The 11,391-nt window shown below is 40.9% G+C and overlaps 1 protein-coding gene across 1 annotated transcript; it reads right to left on the reverse strand.

Annotated features, from left to right (window-relative positions):
* Positions 1 to 2,528: 2,528 nt before the first annotated feature.
* LOC140284435 (putative ferric-chelate reductase 1) lies at positions 2,529 to 10,975 on the reverse strand. The gene is made up of 6 exons (XM_072378300.1): positions 10,748 to 10,975; positions 9,807 to 9,931; positions 5,861 to 5,919; positions 5,600 to 5,743; positions 4,393 to 4,445; positions 2,529 to 2,657 (listed from the first exon to the last, which is right to left on the reverse strand). Exons 1-6 carry the CDS (start codon positions 10,973 to 10,975, stop codon positions 2,568 to 2,570), a joined length of 699 nt encoding a protein of 232 aa, XP_072234401.1. The 3' UTR covers positions 2,529 to 2,567.
* Positions 10,976 to 11,391: the final 416 nt, after the last annotated feature.

Raw genomic sequence — 11,391 nt, forward strand, 5'->3', positions numbered from 1 at the left:
CGGGAGGGGCCAGGAGGATTAATTAATTGTACTGCTGGTTCGGGGTCTGTGGTGGCTGGGGGGCTGCTGGCCCCCTGGTGTGCCCGCTGCACTACACCCCATGGGACGTGAAAGTGAAAAAAAAAAAAAAAAGAATGAGGGTCAACAAAAGCTAGATTATTGAGTTATTCTTGTCCGGTTCTTTTGCACATATCAGGACACAGCACAGCTGGGCACCTGAGGTGCAGACACTGTCAGACCAAGACTCCTGTGAAGTGTGCCATATGTGATGTGTTCCTATGCTTTGTGCCAGGTAGAGACTTCTACAATGATTGCTATGTTGTCAGCAGCAAATAATGTCAATACAAATTGTGAATAGTGTTCAGTGTTGTTTGCTATCTGTCATTATTTATGTATATAAATTAATTGCATTTAGACCATACTATTTGTTTGGATTTTTATTGTATGCACAAAGGTCTCGTTATCGACAAAATGTGTTTGTGTTCCTGTTACTCTTTGTCAGTAATACTGACCGAGGATCTAGATGTGGGATAAGACAGTCCCAAGTGTAACCTTTCATTAGAGCCCAAGATCATGACTGTATGTTGAAGCGTATGTTGAAGCGTTCAGGAGCGTTCTTTTTTCCCAAGGCTCTCCAAATGGCACAGTTTTGGCACGCCTGGTCTTAACCTTAGAAAATCCTGTACAAAAAATAATTTTTTGTTGTATTACAGTCGAATTTAGTGGGACTAGGTAAGAATTCAAGCTGAAGTCCCATTGTGCTATTCAGTCCGCAGCTCTATGCTAAAGTCATTTTTAAGACAGATATTTGGGGAGAAAAATTTTGCAGACATAAAAATCCATCTCGGTTAGCACCGTTCCAGGTTCAAATCCCAGCTGGGGCCTTTCTATGTGGAGTTTGCATGTCCTCCCCCTGTATGTGGGAGTTCTCTCCGGATACTCTGGCTTCCTCCCACTGTCCAAAAACATGCATGTTAGGTTAATTGGGGTGTCTAAAAATGTCCCTAGGAGTGATTGTGAGTGTGTGTGTGTGGTTGTTTGTCTCATTCTCTGTGTGGCCCTGTGATGGACTGGCGACCTGTCCAGGGTGTACCCCATCTCTCACCCAATGACCATAGGAATAGGCTCCAGCCCCAGCGAGATCCGACCGACGGACCGATGGATGGAAAAATCCATATCTTTTACTGTATTCAAGCTCATATTACTCTTTGACAGTAGCACTTACTGAGATTCTGACAGTTGTGGGTAAAAAATTCAGTGTTCTTTTTCAAAAGAGACCTCAACCAAGCCTCTACTCCAAGTGGCTCAAGAACAGCTTTCAATTTACTTTGAGTAAGAAGTTTCAGGCAAAAACTGCCCGACTGTTAAGGAGTTAATGGGGTTGGGACCATCAGTTGTGTTAGGTAAGTACACAGCCCTATTTGACAACTGTTAGAATTCATATTACAGCAAGAACCAATCAGCTAAGTAAAGAGAAATGCCAGTCCATCATTACTTTAAGAACCGAAAGTCAGTCGGTCCGGAAAAATTGCAAAAACTTTGAATGTGTTCCCAAGTCCAGTCACAAAAACCATAAAGCGCTACGACGAAACTGGCTCACATGAGGACTGCCCCAAGAAAGGAAGACCAAGAGTCACCTCTGCTGCTGAGGATAAGTTCATCCAAGTCACCAGCCTCAGAAATCGCAAGTTAACAAAGCCTCAGATTAGAGCCCATAAATATATACTTTGGTATGATGAGTCCAAATTTGAGATCATTGGTTCCCTCCACCGCGTCTTTGTGCGACACAGAAAAGGTGAACGGATAGTCTCTACATGCAAGGTTCCCACCGTGAAAAATGGAGGAGGACGTGTGATGGTGTGGGGGTGATTTGCCAGTGACACTGTTGGGGATTTATTCAAAATTTAAGGCACACTGAACAAGCATGGCTACCACAGCATCCTGCAGCGACATGCCATCCCATCTGGTTTGCGTTTAGTTGGACCATCATTTATTTTTCAACAGGACAATGACCCCAAACACACCTCCAGACTGTGTAAGGGCTATTTGACCAAGAAGGAGAGTGATGCGCCAGATAATCTGGCCTCCACATTCACCTGACCTAAACCCAATTGAGATGGTTTGGGATGAGATGGACCGCAGAGTGAAGGAAAAAGAGCCAACAAGTGCTCAGCATCTCTGGGAACTGCTTCAAAACTGTTGGAAAACAATTTCAGGTGACTACCTCATGAAGCTCATTGAGAGAATGCCAAGAGTCTGCAAAGCAGTAATCAAAGCAAATGGTGGCTCTTTTGAAGAATCTAAAAGATAAAACATGTTTTGTTTTTGTAGTTATTTCACACTTTTTTGTTTCCTAGATAATTCCTTATGTGTTCATTCATAGTTTTGATGCATTCAGTGAAAATCTACTATGTTGAATAGTCTATGTTTAAAAACATTAAATGAGAAGGTGTTTCTAAACTTTTGACTGATAGGGTGTATCAATATTTAGAAAATATTTAATTCATTTCTTTGTCATACTTCTGCTATATCATATTCAACATTGGTCCTTTGGCTCTTCATTTTCCTTACGACACCCCGATACCAACCAGTAGTGCCACCAAAAAGGCGAGGTTTCCCATGAAGTACGGAGTCATCAATAGAATATCAGCTGTTATCTGACAAAACGTTAAAATTACATTTGGGTGTGAAAATTGGGTGTTGTATTGTTTCTATTGTTGTTTTCTGTAAATTTGTTGACTCACCATTTTTTATTCCAGCAGGACAGTAGTAGTATCTGTAATCCAAAACAAAGAAATAGTTAAAGCTATTAAAAAACATCTGAAAGATAAAAATTAGAAAGTTTTAATGTGTTATCAAAGAAAATTTAGTGGGTAATATCGAGCGATATTTGCAAAAACCCATACGTGAAATCTCTAGAAAGCATGCCTATGGACAATGCTTTTTTAAGTAAGAGTGTAGTATGAGCAAGATTAACAGTGGTGAGACTTTAAAGACAGTTTTTTTCGTTATTTTCTTTTTTAAATGAGTAACATACCTTCATTACTACAACTTAGTTACTACGTTACTGTGGGTTCATATATAAACAATATATATCATCCAGCAAACACTGGCAGAAACTTAAAGGATGCATAGATAAATCAGCCTAACATTGGTATCGGGTGATATTAAGCTTGTTGACTTCAATCAACCTATTAGCAAATTACCATCAACTAATGGCACTGGCCGATATTTTTGGCTTTGTTGGGCACAAAAAAGTTTTGGTGAGCCATGTATTCCCTGAAAAAAGATTGAGTTGGTTCTAGTTTAACAGGCTGAAGTCTTTTAAAACACTAAGTTTTCCTTTTCTTTTTCTTTTTCTTTTTCCTGATTTTTTTTTTTTTACACATGATTACTCAAGGATTCTTTTAATGTGAAAGGAACAACTTCAGACCAAAGATCACTTATAGTCATAACTATAGCAAGATCACACTACTCAGCCTCCCTGGGAAAGTTTATTCCAATGTGTTGGAGAGAAGGTTCCAATGCGTTGCTGTACCTCAGATTCAGGAGGAGCAGTTTGTTTTTCGCCCAGGTTATGGCATAGTGTATCAGATCTTCACTTTCTCAGAGTTACTGAAGAAGTCATGGGAGTTTGATAATGCAGTGTAGATGTGGTTTGTGGACTTGGAGAAAGCTTCCATGTGTATCCCCCCAAGGGATTCTGTGGGGGTTGCTACAAGAGTATGGAGTACCGGAGTCGCTTTTGCTTTTCCTGGCATTTACAGTGCATGCTGGAATTTGCCAAGGCTGCCCCTTGTCACCAATCCTATATATATATATATATATATATAGAGGTGCGAGTCGATGCGCCAGTAGTTGCAATCTTCTCCGTCACAGAGGTGTCACTGCAACATGAAGGTTACCGCTAACTACTCTACAACGACGAATATTGAAAAGAAAACACTGCCACTATCAAGCGCAGAAAGAGCGCTGTCATCAATGATACTGCTGCAGTATCTGGAAGATGAAATAGTGCTTAGAACCTTGCTGGTGAAATTTCAATAGGAAATACATACTGATTGACAGATAGATGGATAGATGGAAAAAATAACTCATTAAGAGGAATCTCCGTTAACTTGCTATTAACGCCACTAATTTATTTTGACGCAAGATTAACGTGAGTACATTCTATAAATATGACCATTGGTCTGCTCCATGGTTTGAAAAATTCGGAAGGGATTTAGTCGAGTCTTGTGGATGGCAAGCTAAATTGGATAAAGAAAAGGGTCTTTTGAATGGCAAGTTCATCTTCAAAACCCTGCCAGATAGTTCTCTCAACAGAACCTAAATTATCTGCCATTACTGTCAATGAGAATTGCGTTATGCAGAGATCCCCACTCTCTCTCTCACCAAAGTCATACCTCGCTTAGTAGTTTGCAATGGAGACACCTGGAAAACCTCACCTACGGCATGGTTAGACACAACTACAACCTGTGAAATTATTTTCTTAAAGTGTGAATATTACACATAGGAAAGAATGTTACATTCATATGCCTTTCTGTTGTTGTTGTTTGTTGGATGAAGAATGTTCTGGACAGTATTTATGAGGACAGTTTGTTTTGGATTGTTAATGCAAATATAAAATACATTTGCATAAAGAGTGCTTTAAAGAGTATTAAAAAATATCTATTTAAGGTGCATTTAGAACATACATAAATATCTATCTCTATCTATTCCTCTCTATTCCAACCCTCACCTATGGTAATGAAATCTTGCTAGTGACTGAAAGAATGAGGTCTCAGACACAGGCAGCTGAAATGAGTTTCTTCCAGAGGGTAACTGGGCTCAGCCTCAGAGATCCAAGAGATTCTCCAAAGGGATCTCAAGGTAGAGCTGCTGCTCTTCTGCATTCAAAGGAGTCCGCTGAGATGGTTTGGGCATCTGCGTAAAATGCCTCGTTTGTCCCCCTTTAGAGATTTTTTGGCCACGTTCGGCTGGGATGAAGCCCCAGGGCAGACCAAGAACATGCTGGAGAGGTTACATATCCCATGGGCCTGGAAATACCTTGGGATTCCTCCAGGACGAGCTGCAGAGTATCACTGGGGAGAGGGATGTCTGGATTGAAAGAAGCTGGACTGGGGGCTTCTTATCATCATCATTCTCCCATGTGTGAGATCCCTTAAAGGTCCCTTCCTGCTTCAGTATTTTTATTCATTCATATTTCCTTTGCTATGTTCTTGTGTTTGTAAAGCCATATCCTATTTGGGCTCATACCATATGATTTGTTTCTGGTAACTTAGAGTCCTTGGTCAGTGGAAAAAAGGAAATATTTATGCAGGACATTATACACAGAAATAATTAAGAGGGTCAAAGTTATTAATAAATTGTAGAATAATGGTCACATATTTTTTTCTCACAGACACAATGATGCCTGAACAGGCATGTTTTTGACCACACACAAACACACACAGAAATGTGTCAATAGATATGAGTCCAATAATCCATTGTTGTTTTTTTTAAAGAGAACATAGGACAATTTTCTAGAGTGAACCTAAGAGATCTGGCAGCCACTTTACAACAACAGTAATATTGATTAAATGAACAAAAGTATATTTACCTTTTTTATTAGCTTTCCATTTGAGAAGGAACTCCAACATGATAAAGAACAAAGCCTCCCAGCCAACAAAACCACTCATCACTTTCATCAACCAGCGGTCCATAGTGCTGTCAATCAACTTCAGACCAGTAAATATGGCGGCCACTGTATTGCATTACATAAAAGCAGACATTTTGAAACTTTCTGCAATGGCTGACAGTATATGTGCAGTATTTTTTTTAATCTAAAAGTCTAAAAGCAAGATGGAAGATGAGAACTTACCCGCTAAAGCTTTTATAGCCACTCCGTTTAAAGCATGTGACCAGTTGAACAGAAACCTCCTGTCAAAGACAGGAAAGTTTTAAGGCATCAATTTTTGATAAGAGGCTGCCCTTGCGTTAGAGATAAAATTATTACAAGATTTCGGTAAGTTGAAAATTTTAAGCGTTTTAATTCTTGTTAAAAGGTGGGAGCAGGCAATTCAACAAAGATCAAATTATGCTCAGATGGCAGTGCTCTGAGGCAGCTTCTTGTAACATGAAAACAGAAGTTCTTTCAGCAGTATTTTTCAGCAGTTGCAACTGCAGGAATTCCTTCTTATCGCACAGCTGATTTAGATTGTATCCACAGCTGCTCTTGGTCTAACTCCAGTTATCACATTCCTGACAGCTTGCTTAAGCACTCATGAGGTTGATAACAACCAACATAATAACAGACTTGTAACTAGGACATGACATCCGATATTATCAATACATGTGATGCAATAAAATCATACAGTTCGGTCCATATGTACTATATTGCCAAACACTAGACCATACACTATATCAGTCATCTGCCTTTACACGTATAAGACTTGCAGTTTCTGCTCTAATCCATCCCAAAGGTGTTCTATCGGGTTGAGGTCAGGACTCTGTGCAGGCCAGTCAAGTTTTTCCACACCAAACTCGCTCAACCATGTCTTTATGGACCTTGTTTTGTGCACTGGTGCACAGTCATGTTGGAACAGGAAGGGGCCATCCCAAAACTGTTTCCACAAAGTTGGGAGCATGAAATTGTCCAAAATCGCTTGGTATGCTGAAGCATTCAGAGTTCCTTTCATTGGAACTAAGGGGCCGAGCCCAGCTCCTGAAAAACAACCCCACACCATAATACTCCCTCCACTAAACTTTGCACTTGGCACAATGCAGTCAGACAAGTACCGTTCTGCTGACAACCGCCAAACCCAGACTCATCCATCAGATTGCCAGATGGAGAAGCGTGATTCGTCACTCCAAAGAAAGTGTCGTCACTGCTCTAGAGTCCAGTGGCCGCATGCTTTACACCACTGCATCTCTATGCACTGTTCTTGAGCTAATCTGAAGGCCACAAGAAGTTTGGAGATATGTAGCGATTGTAGCAGAAAGTTGGCAATCTCCACGCACTATGCCGCTCATCATCCGCTGACCCCGCTCTGTTGTTTTACGTAGCCTACCACTTCATAGCTGAGTTGCTGTCGTTCCTAATCACTTCCACTTAATATTATAATACTGTGGAATATTTAGTTGTGAGGAAATTTCACGACTGGAATTCATACACCCGAGGCCATGGAAGTGATTGGATCACCTGAATTTAATTATTTGGATGCGTTTGGTAATATAGTGTATATTTGGACACTGTTTACTGAAACATATTCCAATCATAGTTATATAATGGACATAATTTGTAGACTCTCAGCTTTGAGGGTATTCACATTCAATTTGTATAAAGAGTTTAGGAGTTTCAGCTCCTTAACATGTGCCACCCTCTTTTTAAAGGGACCTAAAGTAATTGGACAATTGACTTAAAGGTTATTTTATGGGCAGGTGTGGGCTATTCCTTCACTATTTCATTATCACTTAAGCAGATAAAAGGCCTGGAGTTGAGATGAAGAGCTTGCATATGGAAAATTTTGCTGTGAACAGACAACACGCTGTCAAATGAGTTCTCCATGCAAGTAAAAACAAGCCATACATAGGCTGCAAAAACAGAAGAAAAAAAAACATCTGAGAAACTGCTACAGTATCAGGAGTCGCAAATTTTACAGTTTGGTACAAAGCACTGGTGAACTCAGCAACGCAAAAAGATCTGGACGTCCATGGAAGAGAACAGTGGTGGCTGATCGCAGAATCCTTTCCATGGTGAAGACAAACCCCTTCACAACAGCCAACCAAGTGAACAACAGTCTCCAGGAGGTAGGCGTATCGATATCCAAATCTACCATAAAGAGAAGACTGCATGAAAGTAAATACAGACGGTTCACTGCAAGGTCAAAAGCCTCAAGAGGCTAGATTGGACTTTGCTAAAAATCTTTTAAAAAAAAACATCTAAAAAAGCCAACACAGTTCTGGAAAAAACATTCTTTGGACAGATGAAACCAAGATCAACCTCTGCCAGAATGATTGCAAGAAAAAAGATCTGACAAGGCGTGGAACAGCTCATGCTCCAAAGCATACCACATCATCTATAAAACATAGCAGAGGCAGTGTGATGGCTTGGATGTGCATGGCCGTTATAGAAATTAGAAAGCAATAATCTGAATTGTCCAATAAAGCTAGTTGAGTAGATACGGATTTGCCCACAGTGGAATACAAATTGTTATCAAAAGGAGTGGCATATGTGTACTATTTGTGTGTTACACAAAGCATAGTAGGGCTATGGAGCCCAAAATCAACACAGTGACAGTACATAGAATTCAATACCAGGAGGAAAAGAAACACCACCGTCCCATGACAGTACCAATTCTAAAAAAACTGTTCTTTGTGAGGCAATCAGTTGATCCAAACTATTTTGATTGCCTCTATTTTAAAGAGAAGCTAATCTCAGACTTGTTTGCCCGTGTCTATTTGCAGAAATGTAGTCCAATGTAGAATATATGTGACACAATCATTTTCCTAATACCTTGTAAGGAAAAAAAAACAAACAACTGTTTGCCTTAAGATTATTTGTGGCTTAGAATAACCATTGCTTATATGTTTGAAACTTTGTTATTGAATTTTGAAGACAATATTTTGACAATCATTTTTTCAATTTCTCACATATTTGGAACACTAGCAGCATGGTTAGATTTTTTTTTTTTTTTTTTTTTTTTTTTGTTTTAAATGACCAACCTAAGGAATATTTCTATCAGGTTATCCACAATTATACATAGCCAGACAAAAGTTGATAAGTATGAGACTGAACCTGGTCATCTTGTGCTCTCCCTTTCTACACCAGCCTTTTGTTTATTCTCCCACTTCCCACTCATTCTCAATCATCCAATCAATGCATGCGTTCAACCCTTCCTATATGTTACCTTTCGTTTAAAGAAAATAATGCTTTCTTGCTCATCTCACTGGCACCCATCATCATCCTGTATCTACCACCAGATGACTTACTGTCCATGGAGTCTGAGTCTGCACCAAAATGTTATTTTTGTTATTTGTTTCATCTCAAGTTATTTGGCATAGTCTCTTCCAGTTGAATATTTTAAGACAACAAATAATCCCATGTGCTTTTTGAAGTTCATCTTTGGATCAGTCCCAGCAAATTTAGTCAGATCCTCTTACCACAGTGGTTGTCTTCAATCAAGTTATTATGACGTCTCTTTAACCTCTTTATTTGACTCAACAGAACTGCCTAACTAAAACAAACACAACAGGGGAAAGCTATTTTGGGAGTTCAACTGATTACTGCATTACATTGATAACTGCACTAACAAGTGCATTTAGTCAGCTCTACTTGTGTGCGCAAACAAATTTTAAAACATGAAGTCAGTGTGACCTTAATTAAAACCTTTCAGAAAGTTGAAACTGTTACTGCCTCATCCCTTGTGATTACAACACATGTTTAAGTTCACTCTAAACATGGTTAAATCTGAGTGACAAACCTGAAAACAGCCTCAATGATGAAGCCCAACAGATTTACCCGACATAAATTTACCCAGCTTGACTGCTCATATTGTAGGTCTTTATGGAATCTTATTCATTATCTTAGCTCACACACTGCCTGCTAAAGAAATCATATTTTTCTTCATGCATATCCATAAATCCATAGTATTTTAATATCCACTCCCAGCATATTTAAATATGTTGGTTCTTAATTTTATGCCAGTTAGCTGTTGTATAGTTATTCAGTTTATCGCTTTATTTATTTATTTTTTTTGAAAGCAGTAATTTGTATGAACTATTTTATCATTTAGATTTAACACTTTATTGAATTTGAATATACCTACAGTGGGTGTTGTGGTCCACAGCGCAGCAAAGCCATTATGGGCTGGAGCAATGAGAGAACCATGACCAGGCAACCTAACACAGGATGGGTTCCCTGCAGGTAACACAACAATGCTTTCAGATACACCTCTCACAGTGACAACAGTTTCAATGCAATCTGAGGAAATGAATATACAAATGTAAGGAAAAACACAAAAATTACAGTATCATAAAAGTTTCTTTTAATTTCACTGAGAATATACAAAGAATAAATATGTTGTAAAGGTGAAAACTATCTCCATTACATTATCTTTCAAAAATGTACATCATTGAACAGTAATATTATATAGATCATGTTTTGGAGTTCACTCTCTTTACATCACTCAAGGCAGTGTTTTAAATGAGAGATTATAAATTGTATTTCTTCCCTTGTTGGCACTGAGGGCAACACTGTATGTCACGATCGTGGGAAGGTAGGACCCAGATGCAGTTCTCTTTTAGATAAAAAAAACAAGGTTTATTCGCAAAACAAGACAGGGAGCATGAACAAAGGGCGCGGCAAAGCCGGATCATCAAAATGACTTGACTACAAAAAGAACTATGACGAACAAAACGAGGCTATAACAAAACAAGGCTATGAAAAAACACTAAACAAACAAGGCTATGAAAAACACTGACTATGGCCATGTGGCATGAAACCGGACTTATCTTTAGTGCAACAAAGCATGGAGGGATAGTGAGGATTCTGCAGTGACTGAAAGTAAACCAGGAAGCTAAATACTATGGAGGGAGGGATCAGTGACATGAGGTGCAGCTATGAACAATTAACCAGGTGACTAGAGTGAACTGAATGTGACAGGGGAAAAACATGACTAGAGCAAAACCTGAAAACATGATTAACATAAACTATTACATGACAAACTGAGCAGACTGTGACAGAGCCCCCCCCTCAAGGATGGCTCACAGACATCCAACGAGGGTGGGAGGGAGGGGCTCTGAAGGGCCTAACACCGGGTCCCGTCTGGCGGACGGCCAGGGACCTGATCCCCAGCGCCGGAGGCCGTCTGGTGGACGGCCCGACCTCCGGTGACCCGGCCATCCCTTCAGGGCAGTGAGGCGAGGTGAAGTCCGCCGCAGGGCCACCAGTGTCCCCACTGGAGCCAAGCGATGGTGAGTCCACCCGAGCCTCCATGGGCCAGGACCATGAGCCCACTCGGGCTCCTGTGGGCGATGGCGAGGACAAGGTGTTGCCCACCCGACCCACCCCCGGCGACGCCCATAGCCCCCCCTCAAGGAACGGCTCCCAGATGTTCCCAAAATGGGGTGGATGGGTGGGACTCTGACCAGCAGAGCAGGCTTGGTCGTGGGCGAGGCAGCAGGCTTGGTCGTGGGCGAGGCAGCTGGCTTGGTCGTGGGCGAGGCAGCAGGCTTGGTCGTGGGCGAGGCAGCAGGCTTGGTCGTGGGCGAGGCAGCAGGCTTGGTCGTGGGCGAGGCAGCAGGCTTGGTCGTGGGCGAGGCACCAGGCAGGACGGCCGGCAGAGTCGTGGAAACCGGCAGGACGGCCGGATCAGGCGTCGGATGAGGCATGGAATCCGGCAGGACGGCCGG

Source organism: Leuresthes tenuis, unplaced genomic scaffold (assembly GCF_036924035.1).
Source record: "Leuresthes tenuis unplaced genomic scaffold, fLeuTen1.0.hap1 SCAF_24, whole genome shotgun sequence".
Classification (NCBI taxonomy): Eukaryota; Metazoa; Chordata; class Actinopteri; order Atheriniformes; family Atherinopsidae; genus Leuresthes; species Leuresthes tenuis.

Coding starts and splice junctions, on each gene's coding strand:
- LOC140284435 (XM_072378300.1), bottom strand. CDS start 10,975: ATGGAGGCTCGGGTGGACTCACCATCGCTTGGCTCCAGTGGGGACACT. Junction 5,920..9,806: donor TGTGGACCACAACACCCACT/GTAGGTATATTC, acceptor TGTCTTTGACAG/GAGGTTTCTGTTCAACTGGT. Junction 2,658..4,392: donor CTAAGCGAGGTATGACTTTG/GTGAGAGAGAGA, acceptor ACGTTTTGTCAG/ATAACAGCTGATATTCTATT.